The 18,798-nt window shown below is 40.7% G+C and overlaps 1 protein-coding gene across 14 annotated transcripts in view; it reads left to right on the top strand.

The window, feature by feature from the left end:
* Window positions 1-18,798, top strand: part of LOC124184613 (protein groucho-like) — a 56,510-nt gene that overhangs the window by 32,862 nt on the left and 4,850 nt on the right. For 11 of the 14 annotated variants that reach the window (XM_046574519.1, XM_046574515.1, XM_046574516.1 and 8 more), the window contains 4 exons: window positions 2,529-2,591; window positions 2,666-2,752; window positions 3,331-3,363; window positions 4,319-4,672. In XM_046574519.1, coding sequence (XP_046430475.1) covers window positions 2,529-2,591; window positions 2,666-2,752; window positions 3,331-3,363; window positions 4,319-4,672 — 537 coding nt within the window. The remainder of the gene's footprint in view (window positions 1-2,528; window positions 2,592-2,665; window positions 2,753-3,330; window positions 3,364-4,318; window positions 4,673-18,798) is intronic. The other 3 variants (XM_046574523.1, XM_046574526.1, XM_046574524.1) reach the window with 1 other exon arrangement.

Here is an 18,798-nt window from a genome sequence, read left to right as displayed (position 1 = left end):
GCTGAGGCCCACGTTTGTCCTCGTTATTATACGCAGCCCCCAGACTGGCGAGATAATAAAACCCCGTTGATACCTACTGATAAATCGGTCGTCTATCTCTTTTGCCTCGGTCGTAAAATTTTTCATTTTCTTTTTTCACAACAATCTCTCTATCGTATATACATATGCATACTTGGAATATTTTCACGGAGGCACGCTTCGTCTATTGCCAATTCATGTGTCACACACATATGTATACTCGTACCTATTTTCTCTCTTCGTTCAATATGCACATTTTTCATTTCTGATCGAACAACAGCTCGTACTGTTTCAGTTGTCGCTAATTTATGTATACAGAATATATAGATATTCCGAATAATTGCAGAATTCGTAGAGGAGTTAGTAACGTTATATATATTTATATACATTTACGCGCACACCTGTATTTCGGTGTTTAGACATGTACGTGTTTCGACTCAATAGAGCGCCCGTAACAATAGTTAATATTGCACTCGAACCTTGAACATCGTAAAATTACTAATTCCACGGCCGCCGGCTTGCGAACGGATTAAATATCGTTTGATTCGATCGTATAATGTGTCAATATATGTACGTATATACCTTTGCTATAATACGTGCAATAGCATGTACATACATACATACATGTGTCCAGCACCGAACATGTCTAATACGATGTATTAAAAAAATGTCCAAAGCTCAATTAGATTTCAGGCGCAGATTGCGCGCAATGTGTATATGGATATCAGTTGTGCACACGCACCACATACATGTATACCTAACACCTACATACCTACGCGCATGCATATATTTGTATTCAAGGCGCTCTGCAGGCAGGACCGCTGACCAATTATATAAAATCCATCGTTCTCTCGTCCCTCGTCGGTCCTTTTTGCTCGAGCAGCCGTCCTCCCCCTCCCCCCCTATCCTCCATCCAACCCTTCCACCCCTTCCACCATCATTTACCCTTCCCTTCCCTTCCCTCCTCTACCCATCCACCTTCGCATCCGTATGTATGGTACCTACACGCCCTCTCTCTCTGTACATACGTATATATATATGTATATATATATACATATATACCTATAACGACCGTCTCTGCCCGCTACCTGTCTCATTCTCTCTTTCTCCTCTCGTTCTCTTTATTTGGCTGTGTTGTATCTCTCCTTCAATTTTTCTTTTTTCGTTTTCTTTTTTTTTATTTGTTTATTTTTTTTTTCTTTTTCTATTCCGCGTCCCCCACCCACCAACACATTCTCGCTCTTCTCTTCTTTTCTCTTCTCTTCTCTCTTCCCTCGCTCGCTCAAACCCGTGACGCGTAGTCGCGTTCTTTTATTTGGTCCTCCGCGGGCGTCGGAGCCCCTTTACCACCACCACCACCACCACCACCACCACCACCGGGGGTGGTCCGTGCAGGGTGGAGTTACGGGCGATGACATCGATTTTTTTACCCCCCCCGCTAATCTCAGTGTTGCGTTCCTGCGTGAAAACTCCCCGCCGCGCTATTTCCTCTTGTATATCCGCGGCCGATCCTCTCTCAACTGACCATGGTCAGTGTGCAGTGTGCGGAAATGTTTACATATACATTTATGTATACATAAATATGTGCAATTTATGGATACATACGTAAAATACAGTAACCAGGTCATTTCGCGGAAACGTAGGGTTAATACGTCTAAATTTGTGCAATTCGGGTTACATTTTTACCGAAATCCGCCTGCACGTCGGCAATGGATGGTGCATCTTATTACGGATTGATACGATGTACGATTCGTGATGTAAAATTTGTTCTTATTTCGTACTTTATTTATTTATTTTTTTTTATTAGAACTTGTTTCGTCGTATACCTGCAGTCTGTGTAACTATAATAACGGGCATCGTAATGATCGATCGTGGTTTAATCAAGATCGTCGTCACGCGTGTTCGGTATAATCAAGATTAGAGAAATGAGTAGTAGCTATCGCGTCAAATGAGGAAGGGATTAGGGAATACTTTTACAACTTGGAAATTTAGATAAACATCGATTTATTTTTTTCAGAGTAATGTACGATTCTTGCCAGAGATAGGGTACATGATTTTTTTTTTTCATCCACAGTAACCTGCAGAGTCTTGTGTATGAGATATACGTATATACTGAAATTTTTGAACGTAGAATTTTTTTTTTCACAAGCTGTGGCATGATTCCAGATGAATAAGTGTAAAAAAATACGAATATATAAAAATAATTGCATCGGTTTTAACGCTTACATTGGTATCGATGAATATTTTAAACAGTACATTGTTAATTTATTGCAAAAGTTACGCAGCAGTATGTAATTCTGCACCATGAGAGTATTTTAATTAAATTATAATGAAAAAGAAACTCATACAAGGAATATAATACATTGTATTTTCGTTTGAGCCTGTGTTTCGTGTTTAATTGAATATTTTATTCGAAAATACGTGTTACACGACGTATAAAATATATTAATGAAATGTATGTGGATAGGTTGAAACGCCTTTTGTATAAATTAATGTGAATTTGATTGCAGACGGAGATTGCAAAGCGGTTAAACGCGATAATTGCCCAAGTCCTTCCGTTCCTGGCACAAGAGGTGAGTCTCGTACTTTCTTCCGATTGATAAAAACGTTTTACAATCAAATTGAGATAACAACACGATAATGATAGCACGGGTTACAGCACCAACAGCAAGTGGCCAACGCCGTTGAACGGGCAAAACAAGTTACGATGACCGAGCTCAACGCCATTATTGGGGTGAGTTTATACGCGTATACGCGTAGCACGTATGCACACCTCTACAGTTACGTACACATGTCGTCGGGGACACTATCCAACCGTTGTTATAACTTGATGAAAGTTTATCAAAGTCTTATTGCTCCCTAGCGTTATTTCACCCACACATGTACTTTCTCGAAATACCTTGTGTTTTGTGTCGCTGTTGTTATAACACAAGTCTGGTGTAACATCATATTTTAGGGATTTCTGTAACTTTTATAGCTCCTCTCCGTGGCCGCTTAACTTTTCTTCATTCACGTTTCGTTATGCTTTATTGTCTTGTATACTGAATTTCTTCAAATTAAATACACTCGTATACGTACGTGTATTTTCGCAGTTTTCCCGTCAATAAAGTTTAATTTTTTTGCTCTAGTCGCCTGAAAGTTGTCAAAATCGAATTCACGTACATACGCTTGATTGTTTGATCTAACACGGCTTTTTACTGTGTATAAATAAGTTTAACCTACTCAATGCATAACCCTTTGTTTCCATCGATAATTAATGTATTACATCAATTGTGTATTGATATGTATACTTTCTTTCTCGGTCTATTTCAGCAACAACATCAGCAAGGATTACAGCAATTATTGGTGAGTCCTCGTGAGCGAATCCTTTTTCTTATGTACGTTATATATAATAATTCGTTTACTTGCGTATTCGCGGCCATTATTCCGCGGTTCAAAAATTCGTCTTTTTAATTCCTGTAATTATAATAAGATCTTGGAAAGATGTGGAGAAAGGGGAAAAAAGTACAAAATTATCTCACCTTATATCACGGATCGTTATTCAAAAGGTTACAATATCTGCAAATTGAATTACTGAAAAGTACGTACAGGTAATACGAGTGTGCATTGAATTTCCTTTCAGATTATTTCTCGTCTCCGTTACGATCTGCACTTACATACACGCACGCAGTATCGCAATTAGCTGCGTTAACCGGGTTGCAAGTGTTTTAGAATTTTCCTTAACGACGGTACAGGGTTGACGTCTCAAATTTTCGTTCAAATGAAAGTTTGTAACAGGCGAATTCTCGTGCGTGGCGGTCTGATTGTATAAGTAATTTAATTTCCGTCAAGCATCGGCACTTGGCCGATAGGATGGTACAAAGTAGAAGATACAGGCAGATATAACTATACACCGTTGGGTTAGCAGGTACTAAAGTAACGAAGAACAGAGGCGAAACAATCCCTTGGAAAATTCAATGAAAAGATTAAAGGAATCGTCGCTAAGTATGCTAACAATTAGTATTTGGCGAATATTATACCTTCGTTATATTATACATGTACATCTTGACGTGTTATAACCACAACCAAATACAGATTACTCTACGTGTAAAAAAAAAAAAAATAATTTTTGCATCACGTTGGTAAATATTATCGTTTTTATTCTATCTCTTGCAAAAAATATTGAAATTCTTCTAATCAATCCCGAGAAACAATCGAGGGTAATAAATATGTGTAAAGGATAAGCGAACGAAAAGAAAAAAAAGAAAATATTCATAGGTGTAAATTAACGTAGAGGTCGTACGCTTTGTTTGTTATTCAGCAACAGATTCACGCTCAGCAGCTGACCCACGGGGCGGTCGTGGGTGGATTGCCCCCTGCGGGTTTACTGGGGTTCGCGGGGGCAGCGGCGGCGGCTGGGGGTGTCCCACCCCACCTGGCACCACCCCCGCATCCCGGTGCAGCGGCGGCCGCAGCTGCCCAGGCACAGGCCCTCCTCAAGCCGGCGGATCTTCAGCACAGAAACGCCGCTGAGACACCCGAGGACCGGAAACCGATTCCAATACCGGACGAACGGTTGAGACGATCGGTTTCCCCGGGTGAAAAATTTCGCAGCCGAACGCCAGACATCGAGAGCGGCGAACCGAAACGGAGGAAAGAGGAAAAACTCAGCCACGTAAGTTACGATTTACCGAATCGAATGGTTATTTATTTGTTTATGATTGTTTTTTTTTTTTGTATTTGTACAATGTGGTTTCTACGTAAAAAAGAAGAGATCTTATGTATTTCGACGAATTCGATGTTACGTGATGTGTGAAAGAAGATTGAAGTTGATAATCGTATTGCAGTATGTGTAAGAGTAGGGCGGGCAAAGTGGATCTATTTAAGGAAATAACGTCACGGTTTAAGATTTTAATCGTTGAATCTTGTGATGTGAACCAAAAAACGAAGACGAGCTTTTACCGCAAAGTTGAAAAATTACGGGCAAAGTGGACCACCGTAGAAAATTTTTCAAGATTATAAATTTGTTTATTCACTTGTGTCGGAAGGTTTTTAACATCAAATTAACTATATTTTCTTAATTCTAGTCAAATGTAGTTAATTTCACGTTAAAAGTCTCCTGGTGCAAGTTAAACAAATAATTTGGTAATATTTGTTTGTTTTTCGCAAAAATTGGACAAATTTTCAGGCAGGCACGTTTTCCCCGGTGGGAACTGCTTTGCCCGCCTTCCCCCCATGTGTATGAATAAAAGAGAGAAAATAAAATAAAAATAAAACAAAAAATTGCAAACGACGAAGGAGAAGTTAAAATTGGACGGTTTTAAAAAATATACCTGTTTTATATAATATATATGTATACAATGTGCTCGTTATCGTTCGTCGTTACGAAGAGGGGTGCGGGTGGTTTCGTGACGTACCCTAACCGACCGACCAACATGTCCGTAGAACCGTCGCTGCATCAGCGTTGAATTTTCAGTGTTAACACTGACCAACCGGAAGTTGGCAATTGTTTAACCACCGGCAACGATGCACGGTCGTTTCGTCGATGCAACAAACAAAAGCCCCGGGTTGTGCACGGCGTTGTCGGATGCATGTGTCGCGTTGTACGTTATGCATAGGTATGCGTATAAAACTATGCGTACGCTTTGAAACAAGGGGCGGGGGGGTTGAACATAGTTCGAAACTCGTTTCTCGTTAAATTGAAGTATGCATGAAAGGAAACAGATAACATTTCTTTTGCAAAAAGGACGGAGGTAAAAAAGATGATACAACGAATGCGCCAAAAAACAAACAAAATTCTTTGACGTTTACGTGTATATGTATATTTTTCTACCTTTTTCGCAATACCCTCGCGCGTACTTTCAACGTGAATACAGCAGCTCTCGCTGCCACCAGGATTCGTCCAGCTTACCATCCTCTTCCGCAACACGCCTTTACCGTCTCGTCACCAAGAGTAACGGACAAAGTGTATGTAATAATTAAAACATCGCGTGTAGGTGGAGAATCGCGCTCGCAGCCCGGGATTAAATTGGATTACTTTTACGATTACTGCTTCGTTTATTCATTTACTTATTTATTTATCTATTTATATATTCGTATTTCCTCGACTCGGTGTTATTTTTACCGTATAACTCTACAGTGTCTTCTCAATATCCTTATCTATATTACATACAGTACGTACGGATGTAATGGCTGAGGCGTTTGTTTTATAAAATTGCATAATAACGCCGAAACGACGAATTATCATGAAAAGATATGAGGATTTAAATAATTATTTTACTTACCGGTTTGTGAAAATATTTAAAATCAATTTACGGTCAAGTCGTGCTCGTGATATTCCGAAAAACCTTTTATGCTGATTTCTTGCGTCAGAAGTACATATTTGCAAACGTGAAGTGTAAATTAGATAATAATCATGCATGGGTGTGTTTACTCAGCATGTACGTTTCGTATATAACCGACCTTTCAACCTTCTCGTCTTTTCTTTTCAATCACGTATTATCCGTGTCCTCTACGGTTGAATTCTAGACAACGGCGTATCGTGTCTTTTCTCCAAGTCCTCGAGCTAAGGTTTAGGTATATAGCTATATAGCTATAAAGGTATATAGGTATATAGGTATATATGTATTTTATATGTATATATGACCCGGGCTGGAAGATCGTCTGTAATCGAGTTAGGCTCACGATCAGTTAGACACGTGTGGTTGTTTTATCTTTGTATATGCCAGACACGCGTCGGCGACTTCGTGGGATCTGGAGATGTACTTTTATTTTATTTGTTTATTTTTTATTTTTTTTCTTCCTTCCCCGACTCTTCAGTTTTGGTCGCTGATTTTTTTTTTCCTTCGGTTTTTTCTCTTGGCAATTATTTATACACACGTACAGATTTCGCTGAGCAAATTAAGCTCGGAAGATAAAACTTAACATCGCGCCGAGATGGGAAATCGTTGGGAATCGATTATTTTCGTAGTAAAAGATTATGCGTGTAAATTGAGATTGAAATTTTAATTTTTTTCTTACCTAACGTCAACTATCCAAGAAAGAACGAGACTAAGCGGAATATGTAGAAAGAAAACCCGCAACGGCGAAGATAAACGATATTCTCTGACCTTTTATCGCGATATGATGTTTTATATCCGTACGCTGTAATTGGCAAACTCACTCGGTGAGAAAGACGAGGTGACGGAATTAACCCCTATAGGTACACAAGGTGTGTAGTAGTTCCGGTTCACTGGTTTCATAGAGAACTGTTCGAACAGAGCTTACGATTAAACCGGGAAATCCAGGTTAGAGGAAATGAGTTCTCTCGTGTCCCGCACGTTGATCTTGAAGCGGTAGTGAACAACCCCTTTTCCGGCGGCCATGGAGTCGGAGGCTATACACGTACATAACGGAGGGTTGGAGGAAGAACGAAACAAGGGAAAAGGTACGAAACGCGGTGGACATTTCTTATTTCGACCTCCGGTGGATTATAAGGTACGTCCGTACAGTGTAAGCTCTGGCATTAATCAGTCGGGAGACGTCCTGCAAGCTCAAAGCTCTCGAGATGCTTGTACCAAAGCGCAAGGTGAGAGATGAAAGGCGATGCATTCGCGCAGCTTCTTCTCAAGTTGCATCGTGAAGCCCGGTAGCGGAGACGGTGCTTCGATAATAACGTAAAAACGTTGTAACAACAACGTCGTCGCTCCGCACGCTCGATTTCGTAACTTCTTCTTAATTGACCCTCAGGTTACAAGAGAATCGTCGCGTTTCGCCTGCGTGTACGGCGTTAAAACGCGTTTTTTCAAAGCCATGATTTTCTTTCCAACCCTGAAGCAGCACGTTTTTTTTTTTATAAAAACGGTTGCAGCGCCGAGTGGGTTGGTTATATTCCTGGATACTGTGCCGGGGAGGAGGATAGGTCGGTTGAATTTTTCATCTGACCACGTCAAACCAATTAAAGCGGACCACCGCCGTGCCACCACCTCCACCTCCTCGCCGGCTTTCGGCCTCTCGGTCCTCACCACTCCCTTTTCTCTCTCTCTCTCTCTCGCCTCTCTCGCGTCTCTTTTTACTCTTTTATTTCCTCTTTTTTCCCCCGTTCTCTCTCTCTCTCTGCATTTCCTCCGACGAACGGTTCCGCCCTCCCCTCCCTTCTCGCCGTCCAACCTTCTCTCCCAACTCGTTGGATTTTTTCGCGTCACGAGGCGGTGTAATTTATTTGGCCGAGCTTCGCGGGGGCGGACTGGTGGAGGCTGGATGGGTAGATGGGTGGGTTGTACTCCAGGATTCAGAAATGGGATGAGGCAAAGAGAGAGAGAGAAAGAGTGCCAGGGGAGAGAATAGTGCTCGGGAATGGTTTGAGTTTATTTTCCCCGACCTACCACCTATCCACCCACCTACCTACCGCTCGTCACTGTCCATCGATGCTCCGCGTTCATCATCCGTTGCAGCTACAGAAATGCGTGCTTGCGTGTGTGTTTATAATGCGTGATGTTTTGTATCGAAATGTCTGATTTTTTTTGACATGGACAAATTTCTCAGCTGGATCGAGCCTTGAAGCGTTTTTCACATATGCTTAATGTAGTGTTGATACAATATTTGCGATGATTTCGTTCGAAGGGTTACCTCGTCTTTGTCGATATCGCAATATTTTTCTTTACTCAAGCACACTGTGTTTTGACGGCAAATAAAATTACTTTTTTTTAAGAAATTTTAAATCGCGAAAGATTGAATTGTTTCGAAACAGTATAAGAGGATTAAAGAAAAATGCGGAAAGTTTGCTTATTTAAAAATGGTCGAGGAAGCGAAATAAGAAGAAATGTGGAAAAGAAACGTGTTTATACCTAACGAGATCGAGGCAAAAAAGGGAAAGAGGAACGGAGAGAGCGAAATTTGGCAAAGAGCTGGTGAGATAGATTCATCCGTAATATACCTCCGGTTACCGGCCGAAATTCAACGTTTAATTCAAACTTCAGAATAAAATGACAGCGAAAAGTTAATGGAGAAAATAACATGAAAATCGGATCGAAACCAGGTGAGAATAATCACATCTATAATCGTCGTTTCAACAGAAAAATATACACAATGAAATTTATTATTTGAAAACTTTGAACAGCATGGAAACATCGGAAAAAAAAACAAGAAATAATAATAATTGATTTGCAAACTTGGTCGCGATGATACATTCAGCCAGTGATTATACCGGAGATTCAAATCAAGATGCAGGTTACCGGTGAGAAGCTCGTTTCGTAACAATTACCGCGTTTGAGATCTTGCGAAGCGGTGATAGAGTAGAGAAGAGATAGTAAGAGATAGATGGATAGATAGATAGAGGGAGGGAGAAAGATGAGGGAGCGAAAAAGGAGAGAATAAAAACGCCCCGTTGATCGAACAAACCTGTATTTATATAAGCACTGCGGGATTAAAAAGTACGCCCCCCCCCCCCCCCCCCCTCACCCCGCCTTATGTACAGATGATCGATATTTTTGTTGGCGTTTTGCTGTATACGTGTGTGCATTGTACGTAGTTGTGCTATATGTATATGCATATGTATACATGTGCATATATACCACCAGTCTTCTTATAACGGCCGTGTTACTTGTACAATTCTATATTTTTGAACAACTCGATAAAAATGACGCCGTCGAGTGTGCAGTGACTCTGGTGGTGGTTGTGCATAAGCCAGCGGTCGATTCGCGTTATTCGCGTTCTAGATTAGATAAGTAAGATAAAACGCGGTTATACGCGAGTTAGATAGAACCGTGCAGGGCGACAAATCGATAGGCGTTTTCGCGTTTATTTCCATTTTTCTTTTCTTCTTTTTACCACTTTTTTCGTACTACTATACCTTTTCCCCGAGAGCTTGTATACTTCGCGGCGAAATATTGCGTTCGGAATAATTTCGCCTTCGTAGGAATGAATGTGTAAAGTTACGTCTTGTATTGTTCGTATTTTGCCGCGTGTTATAATACGTACATAGTTTAAGCCCCGTTTATATCCACATTTTGCACCAAACTCGCACGTTGTCACGATTGTCTTTCACGCATTTTGAATTTTTCGCTTTTACTTCGCCCCGACGCGACAATCGACAATGCTTGCCAATTTATCTATAATTTTATACCGGCCTCGGTGTCATTACTTATTGTCTCGTTCTTTCTGAAAGCCGAGTGTGCACCACATCATTTTAGACACGTGTCAACTAGGTATACTTAAAGATTGACAATCTTCTTCCCTCGTTATAAGGATATTCACAGGGTTGCAGATGAACGCGCTTTTGCACACTACAAAAAATTAAACCTCTTGTCGATCGGTTAGTCAGAGTCGTCTATTTGCTTTCTAAATTAGTCGAAACCCTTCTGTTTTTAATAATTGAATTATATACTCATGTTCGAAACTTATGTACGCCGGTTCGAAAAATGATTAGCTATAAGATGAAAAGGATATTTCTTTTTATTCCGTTGTTAGGGAGGTGAAAAAAGTTTTGACGTTCAGTATACATAATTATTTTATAATGTATAGGTTCCGCTCCTCATCGGTGGATCGCGATGGGTCATCAGCCGGAGTATTACAATAATTCCACTTTATCTCCGCTGATACATTTGTGTAAAAATTGAACCGTTTACGTGGCTCAATCTGTTTTTACTGATACTTTTAACTACCAAATTGATAATCACATGCTCCAGATCGTATGCGCGTGATTTGGTGTAACTTTGTTGCGGTTTATCGAAGCGTAATTTACAATTTGGCGCTTCATTTCGCATTCACCTTACATGTGATACGCGTAATACTTACATGGTTAGTTATCAGTACTATATGAATATCATGGTAGTCGATTTCCGGACACCCGCGATAAAGTTTATCTGCTTTTATCTACAGCTGTGCTGGCGATACTTGATTGGCGACTTAAGGAAACGGCCGGATATAATGCAATGTCAATGCTTCGCTAACCGAACGGATGATTGCGGTGGAAAATAATTTTCCACTTCCTGTTGTCCTACGCAGGCGTGAGGATTCGAGGAACGACTAAAAACTAATGCGACGAAAAAAGAGAGAAACGCTCAAACCGTATGTAATTGTTTGATTACTTCGTACGTTATTGGTATCCAGTTGAATGATGATCGGTTAAAGATACGTCGCGTCGGACCGCGTGCAATGTTGTTCCGTCAAAATTATATCGAAACGTTCGGATTGAAGCAACACAAGTTTATCAAGAATAGTTAAACAGTCAAACTTTACCGATCGAGTAAAATATCACTTATTTTTACTGTTATCAAGGCCTACGCAGAACTGTTGTGAAAATGTCGCAGTCGGTGCAATTCTTGACAATAAATGTAGTGCTGAACAAAAGTATCAAAAAACTTTTTTGTCTCATGCGAATATGATGGTAGTAATGATGAGAATAAATTATTCATTCATTATGTTGTTGCGTAAAATGACACTTTTTTTTTCTTTGGAAAGTTGTTTCCGAAATTGTACGTAGAATTGCGCTTACTGCGGTAATTTCACATCGATGATCGCACCGACACCGGTGATAGTGAAAATAGGCGACTTTTAACTCGGTCGGTAAAAACTGACTATATCATCCCCTTAATCGTCCGAATTCCCTCTTCTTTGCACCTCTCGCGAGCGATTAACAGAATTTAAATCTCTCGATTAGTATAGGGGAATTCTGGAAAAGCTGATTAGGTATAGCATTCTCTGGGCATTGCATTTCCTATATGTAGAATCAATTAATCTTTATCATGAAAGCAAATTCCACAGCGACCGCGGTTAAATTTTCGCATGCCGCGGTAAATATATATATATATATAAATATATTGTTTGGAATATGAACACGCGGTTCGAGTATGAGGCACCTATGCATATACACGTATAATATAAGTACACGATCAATTCCTTGGATTCTCACCGTCGGTTCGAGAAACAGTACGTACGACTTATATATATATACACCCACCCACCCGAAGCAAATAATAACTGCCGTCGCCTTCGTCCGTCGCGTTCTAGTCGCGATAGCCGAACTCGGTGTGCACATACGTGTACTATAAATTCACGTGTGTACGTATAGAGACATAGAGAGACAGAGAGACGGAAAGTCGTACCGAATAAATACTGCGCGCGGGTGTTTTTCGCTTGTATTGCGTCTGTGCTCGGGGCATACCTATGCACACGGTGTGCCGTAGGTGTAAGTAGGAAAATCTCCAAGTCCGCAAACTGCATGTGAAAGATGCGCGATCGGAAACGCCTACAGCCGCCACTGTATCTCTCTAGGAGAGCGGCGACGAATCGGGAACCGTCCACAGAGGAAATAGGGAATGGGGCTACCCGTAACCCACCCTTGCAAGTGTATCCGACGGGGGTTCGTGTGATGACAAAACATTCGCTCTGAGCTCCCGCGGGCTCAGCTCGACGCCGGAGAGAGGGAGGGAGAGAGAGGGAGAGGCTCGGGGGCGGAAAACGTTGCCGAGGGGTCGGGGGTGTGGGCGAGGCGAGGCGGAGGTTTATATCCATCATTTTGTATTTCTCGCAGACATAAAAATCTATACCATCCCAGAGCATCCAAACCCTGCCATCGGTCCTCCTCCTCCACCTCCTCCACCTCCCACCTCTCGAAACCCACCCCCGCGCCACCGCCGGCACCCTTCTCGGGACAGGGGCGCAAATATCGTATTTATTGTATGACGGCGCGGCGCGTATCGCGTCGTATATCACGAAACGACAGTGTGTTTTTTTTCCCCCACCCTGGAAATTTTTTATTTTTTTTTTTCTTCATTTCTATACGTAATTTCATGTTCTGTATTTTATTTATTTATTTTTTTAAAATTTTTTTTCTTTCTTTTTTTCCCTTCTCTTCTTCAAACCTTTTCCCGGCTTTTTATTTCGTTATTTTTTTTTCTATCCTGTTTCTTTTTTTCGTACCCATTTCATCGCTTCGTTTTGCGTTTATTTTGTGCCTTACCTTCCGTCGGCGTCGCTCGATTTGAAAAATATACCATCGACGCTTCGGGGTTGGGTTGGGTTGGGTTGGTTTGGTGATGCTGCTGCTGCTACTGCCGGGGAGAATCTAGATTGGAAGAGATAGGAACGAGGACGTCGCTTGACGGTTTCGAGATAGCTATACTATACACCGGGTCTTCTCGCTTCCCGGCAGGATTGTGGGGACAACATGGCAGCCGCCGGGTGTGCAAAGTGAGAGCTCTGTATATCCTGGATGCGAGCTATCCGAGAGTAAATAACGTCGCGGAATCGTTTCTATTCTTCATTTAGATATTCCAACGCGCCTCGGAGGGGGCGATAAATGATTTCTAGGTACCGACGCCTTCTTGTTCTTATTCGGCTAACCGCCCCACTCCCCCGCCTGAGTCTTGCTAATTATTGTTCTATGCCCATCGATCGCTGTGATAATTTTCTTTCCGTCGAATTATTTAACGAGCATACGTACGTTTAATTTTACTAGGCATCTTATCTTAACTGCTTACACACGTTTTTACCGATTGTTGAATATAATGATTGTTCACAGTATATATATATAAATATACGCGCGTTTTATAAATACTGGTACGTTGTGTGTGTATATTATCATGCTGGAGAAAATCGAAAAGATAAGCTCGTTGTTACACCCTTGTATAATTTTAATGAGAAAACCAGCAGATATATATATATATAAGTCTACTGTTTAGAGAAAGAGAGAGAGGGAGAGTTTTCACGTTGAAATTTTTTTTCAGAGTCAAGGTTTTTTGCACGGCGGTGGTTAGACTTCGTCTGAGAATAAAAGTTTTCGGCGTCTGGCGAGTCAAAAAAACAAAATTAATACCGATCTTCTTTCTTTTTTACCGGCAGGGCGGAATTGAGGGGAGATGCAGCGTCTTTTTGTTCCATATATATCTGCACAAATATGTAAATTGGCGAGTTTTTTTTTTTTTTTTATCGTTCTTTCTTTTCCTCGGTTAAACTTTTCGCGGAATAAAACACCCGTTATCTTTTCTTTTGCTTGTCATTTTCGAGCATTTTTACATGTCACACCGTCGGACATCGCCGGTGTGGTAATTTGATTTATATCGTCTCCTTGTTGAATCAAATATCCTTGATTGAAATTTGTTTGCAATAACATGTTTCAAATGATAATCCATTGCGTTATTCATGGTATTTGGGTACCTAGATACAGCCTCCACTGCTACGAGTCGTAGTTCGATTGTTTGAAACTTCTAAGCTAGCGACGTGCACTCGATTCCGTAATGTCGTCGCCTTAAACGCGGAAATGTATAAGGAGGGTGGCTGCGTGATGCCGGAAGCTATATAACTCGAGGCGTTTTGTATTTACTACGGCTCTATGTTTCCTGAAAGTACCTATACGGATGGCTGAGAATTACAAGCGATTTTCATCGATGTACAAAGCTGTTTTTCCAATGTCTTATCGTCTTCGAAATGTTAACAACGTCGTTGAAAATATTATTCGACAGATCGAAAATTGTATTAAAAAATTTTGCAACTCCATTCGGAATTCCCAGATATGAATCAACTTCAACTTCTAAACTTTGGAACTCGACTTTTCGTTCGTAAATAAACACCTCGAAACTTGAAGGTAAGCTAATCAAACGCGAGTGCGCTAAAAAAGCTCGTGCGGTTAATTCGTTCGCAATTACGTTGTAATTGTTTTTGTCACGATTTAATTTTCGCCAACCACGTAGGTATATTTCACTCAGTGTATGGATATACCAACCCGATCCCACAAAGTGAAGCAAATTGCGTCAGATTTCACAAACTAATACATTTGTGTATAATATGTTGTTGTTTTTTTTATCTGTAAAACGCTTTGTGTAATTTAATTTAATTCTTTTTTTTTTATTTTTTCTTTCCCACTCATCGTTTCTTCTGGGCGGTAAAAAAAGTACGGAAATCTTTAGGGGGTGAAAATATCACGTATTTCGTAATACACGTAATACGTGTGCAGTGTACATCTGATATGGAAGAAGTTTCTACACTGCATAGTAAAACGGGATTCGGTTACGAAATGTCTCCTCTAACTCTTTGGAAAGAGTTTTCTTCCACATTATATATATATATATGACGAAAACATCGAACAGGCGTGGCGTTCGACAATATCCCAGCTAACGATAAAAAGTGGCAGCAGTACCCACAGGATTCAGATAACGGTGCACGGTTTTCTCCGTTTATACGTGTACCCATAAGTGTTTATATATCCTTACCCTAAATTTCTCTTTCTAATCTATCTCGGAATTGATTTATGAATCTTGTGCAGTTTGGTGTTACGCTAGAGTTAAAATCACGCGGTGAAACGCAATCGAGTTGCGAATTATTCACACATACATAATTACACGTAACAATCATATTCGCGTGGAGCACAATTTTCAGCCAATTAAAGTACGCTTCTTTCAACGTTCAATTATTTGTTGCGTTCTGTTCGCCGAGTGCTTCGACGTGGATTTCTTTCGTATCATAATTTCGACAAACAGGATATAACGAGGCTCATGTTTGCCGATACACGTAGGTATTGTACACGGGCGGGTATATAAGGTCAGTTCAGCGGTCTGCACGAAAGTTAGAGCGCGGAGGGTATAATGGCGCACATCTACTTTTGATCGATGCTTCTGCCCGGGAATAAATTGGTCGATTCCCTTTGATTGGTTCGCCGTGAAACAATACGAAATCCCTTGTAAATCCGGAGCTTTTATATATATACATATACATATACACACACACATATATATATACACGCGTGCACGCCCACCCAACTTTTCCGACCAGTGATTCTCTCCACCTCGTTCACGAAATTATTATACGAGGAATGGAAACACAAATGAATCGTTTATTTCGACGATTTTGTTTGCGTGACACAGTTGGCCACGGTTTGCATTACGCGGGCGACGCATTCGAGCCCGAGAGAAGAACGAGCCCACGATGAGGAAGAAGAGAAATAAGAGAAAAAGAAGCCGTCGCGTCGGGTGGGTAAGAGGATAAAAAACAAAAACATAAGATGAAGAAAAGAAGAAGAAACGAGGGAAAAAAACGAGGAGGGAAGAAAAAAAGAATCAGAGGGTTCTTGAGGGAAGGTTAGACCGGCGTATAGCTGTGGGCGAGAGAGGCGACAGTGGTGGGATGGGGAGGGAGAAGGAGAGGGAGCGGGTGTGGGTGGCCAAATAATAGAGCTGCCCTTAATACCGGCGTCTGCCGGAACATCGGGGTGGTTCGAGGGAGTAAGACCGCGGGGTTGGGGAAATGAAATAGAAGGGATGATAACATTTGTATCATATTTAACGGTGGGACGAGCAGGTTAAGGGGTGGAAGACAACCCCACACCCCGTCTCCGGCTTCCACACCCTCCCCACCCTATCCCCTTCGGCAATGCTACTGAAATCAATACTACCACAGGTTTGTGTTTACGTAAGTTGCCGATATAAATTTATTATCTTCGGGCTTGTCGCTGGGCGAATCGTGATTCTCTGCACCCTCTGCACCCTTCGTCGTAGTCCTATTAACCCTTCGAGTACAACACTGTTTCGATTTTACTACCATATTACCTGGATTTTTTTGAAATTTTTACCCAATATGTATTGAAACAATTTTAAATTACAATTTTTTCACGAAATCTTTTTCGATGATTTAACATTTCTCAAGTGGCATTTGAACTACCGGGATTGAGTATATAATTTTTTTAGGAATGTCTTGGAATTTTTTCGTGCCGATGGAACGAGTCGTTCTAAAACGGTAGATCGTGAAAAAAGTACAGGGTCTCACAGACCCACGGTGTGTACTCGGTGATCGAAAAAAATAGACGTGTACTCGAAGGTTTCATAAAACCTTCCTCATTCGGAATAATTGCTACTACTGCGGGGGAGTAATTGATGTGTGATGTACGTAAATGTAGGTACTTGTTTCGGTTAGACGGATTCACACACGCGTTATCGTCAACGATAATTTGATGCCCGAGTGTCGTCGTCGTAAAACAGTTGATACTGATTTTAAGCTTTTTGCACTTATGCACAGGGTTTCGTGCACATTAACACGGACGGACAAACTTTGAACGTCGATGTCGACTTCTCGTCGCTTCTCCCCTTCCCTGATTTCACCTTTTACAAATTCTTCAGGCTTAACGCGTTTTAATTCAATTATACACAAGTTCAAAGAACCGGGTTTGTTCGGTAACTGCCAGACTTGACGCCCTTGTATCAATCCCCTTTATGGTAGGTTTGAAAATGAATATCCCTCAATTTATTCGTATCGGGATAATGTGTCCGTTTGACATTAATATTCTTTGATTATAGATAATATCTTTAATACACGTAGAATACGTCTCGTTTGAAAGACACGGTAGTCTCGAATATTAATATCATATCATTATTAATAATTTCTATCCTAATTCCGGTTCGTTACCACTTTTACTTTTTTAATTTAAAAATGTGCTGAAAAGATACTTCGATTAACGAGAGGTGTTCGCCTTGAAATCACTATTGAACAAGCCCGCGTCCCCCGTGAAATAATCGTGAGAATCGTTCAAGGCTTATAATCCGAGGAAAATTTAATTACCGAGTGATTCGCGAATGCACGTGTACCTGTAATCGAGTCTCTATATTCCTATTGGCACTATAACATCTAATGCAATTCAGATATTGTTTAGTATAGACTTCTGACAACTTACCTTACGAATCGATGTAGAAAACTCAGGATCAATGTATTATGTAATTAGAGAAATTTTTCTCAAGCTAGTCAACCGACCCCGAAGAGCGCGAAAGCTCTAACTTGGCGAAGCCGTGGCTTATATGCATATATACGTATTATATATATATATACATACCGTTTATATATATATAAATATATATATGGTGGGTAATGCGAGGCGCTGCATTTTGTACTTTATTCCGTGTACATGCAATGCGGCGAACAGTGAACACGCGTGGTATACGTGGACGGATATATAAGTGTGGGTATACTTTGTACTCTGCGCGCCATTATCCGTATATTCATATATATATGTGTATATGTAGACACAATGCACATGTACTCTTTACTTCGTACTCTGTACTTTGCCAGACCACGGTAGCGTGAATTTCCAGCAAAGAGCGTGGCGATATGCATTTGCATTTTCTATTGCTGCACTGCTCCGCACTATCCCCTCAGGCAACCCCCCCCCCCCCCCCCCCCCCCCCCCCGCCCTCCCCCCGCTACACACCCCATGCTCAATCCCACCGCCCCGCGATTTATACCTATAGTTACCTACAGGTGTTTGATTGCTTTTACACGGAAAGAAAAAGAAACGTCATTTGCGAACGAGAGATAAGCGCTGGTACATAGACCTCCCGCATTTATATATATATATATGTAGATTTAATCATACACATGTATATATATATAGGTTAGGTATAATTATGTATACATGTAAAATTCCTTTACTCCAATGCAATTAATTTCATAAAATTTATTCACCTCTGCAATCGATGATAAATTATACAATAGTAATTGTTTCTACATCCGGATCACCGTTGTTTGTTATCATAGTTTGGTTTTTTAATCTAATTTTAAACAATTGTTCAACTGCCGTAAATAGGTAATGAAAATCCCTAGTTTATATATTCACGTTATTCAAACTTCTCGATGCATCTCGATCCACTTGTCGGGTAGATCATTTTTACTTGTTCAATCTAATACACAATCTTGCAATGAAAAGGTTTTCTTCGTTAATTAGCTCGTATTTTTAATTTCTATACCCGATATCTTTCTTGAAATTAGACTCGTAGTTTTTGCAATTTCTTGATCGAAGTCTCCGGGTTAACTGAAATTAATCGACATCCAGTGTTTGGATGT

The sequence above is a fragment of the Neodiprion fabricii genome, chromosome 6, assembly GCF_021155785.1.
Source record: "Neodiprion fabricii isolate iyNeoFabr1 chromosome 6, iyNeoFabr1.1, whole genome shotgun sequence".
Taxonomy (NCBI): domain Eukaryota; kingdom Metazoa; phylum Arthropoda; class Insecta; order Hymenoptera; family Diprionidae; genus Neodiprion; species Neodiprion fabricii.
Note: the sequence above shows the minus strand (reverse complement) of the source record. Positions and strands in the feature narration are given on the sequence as shown.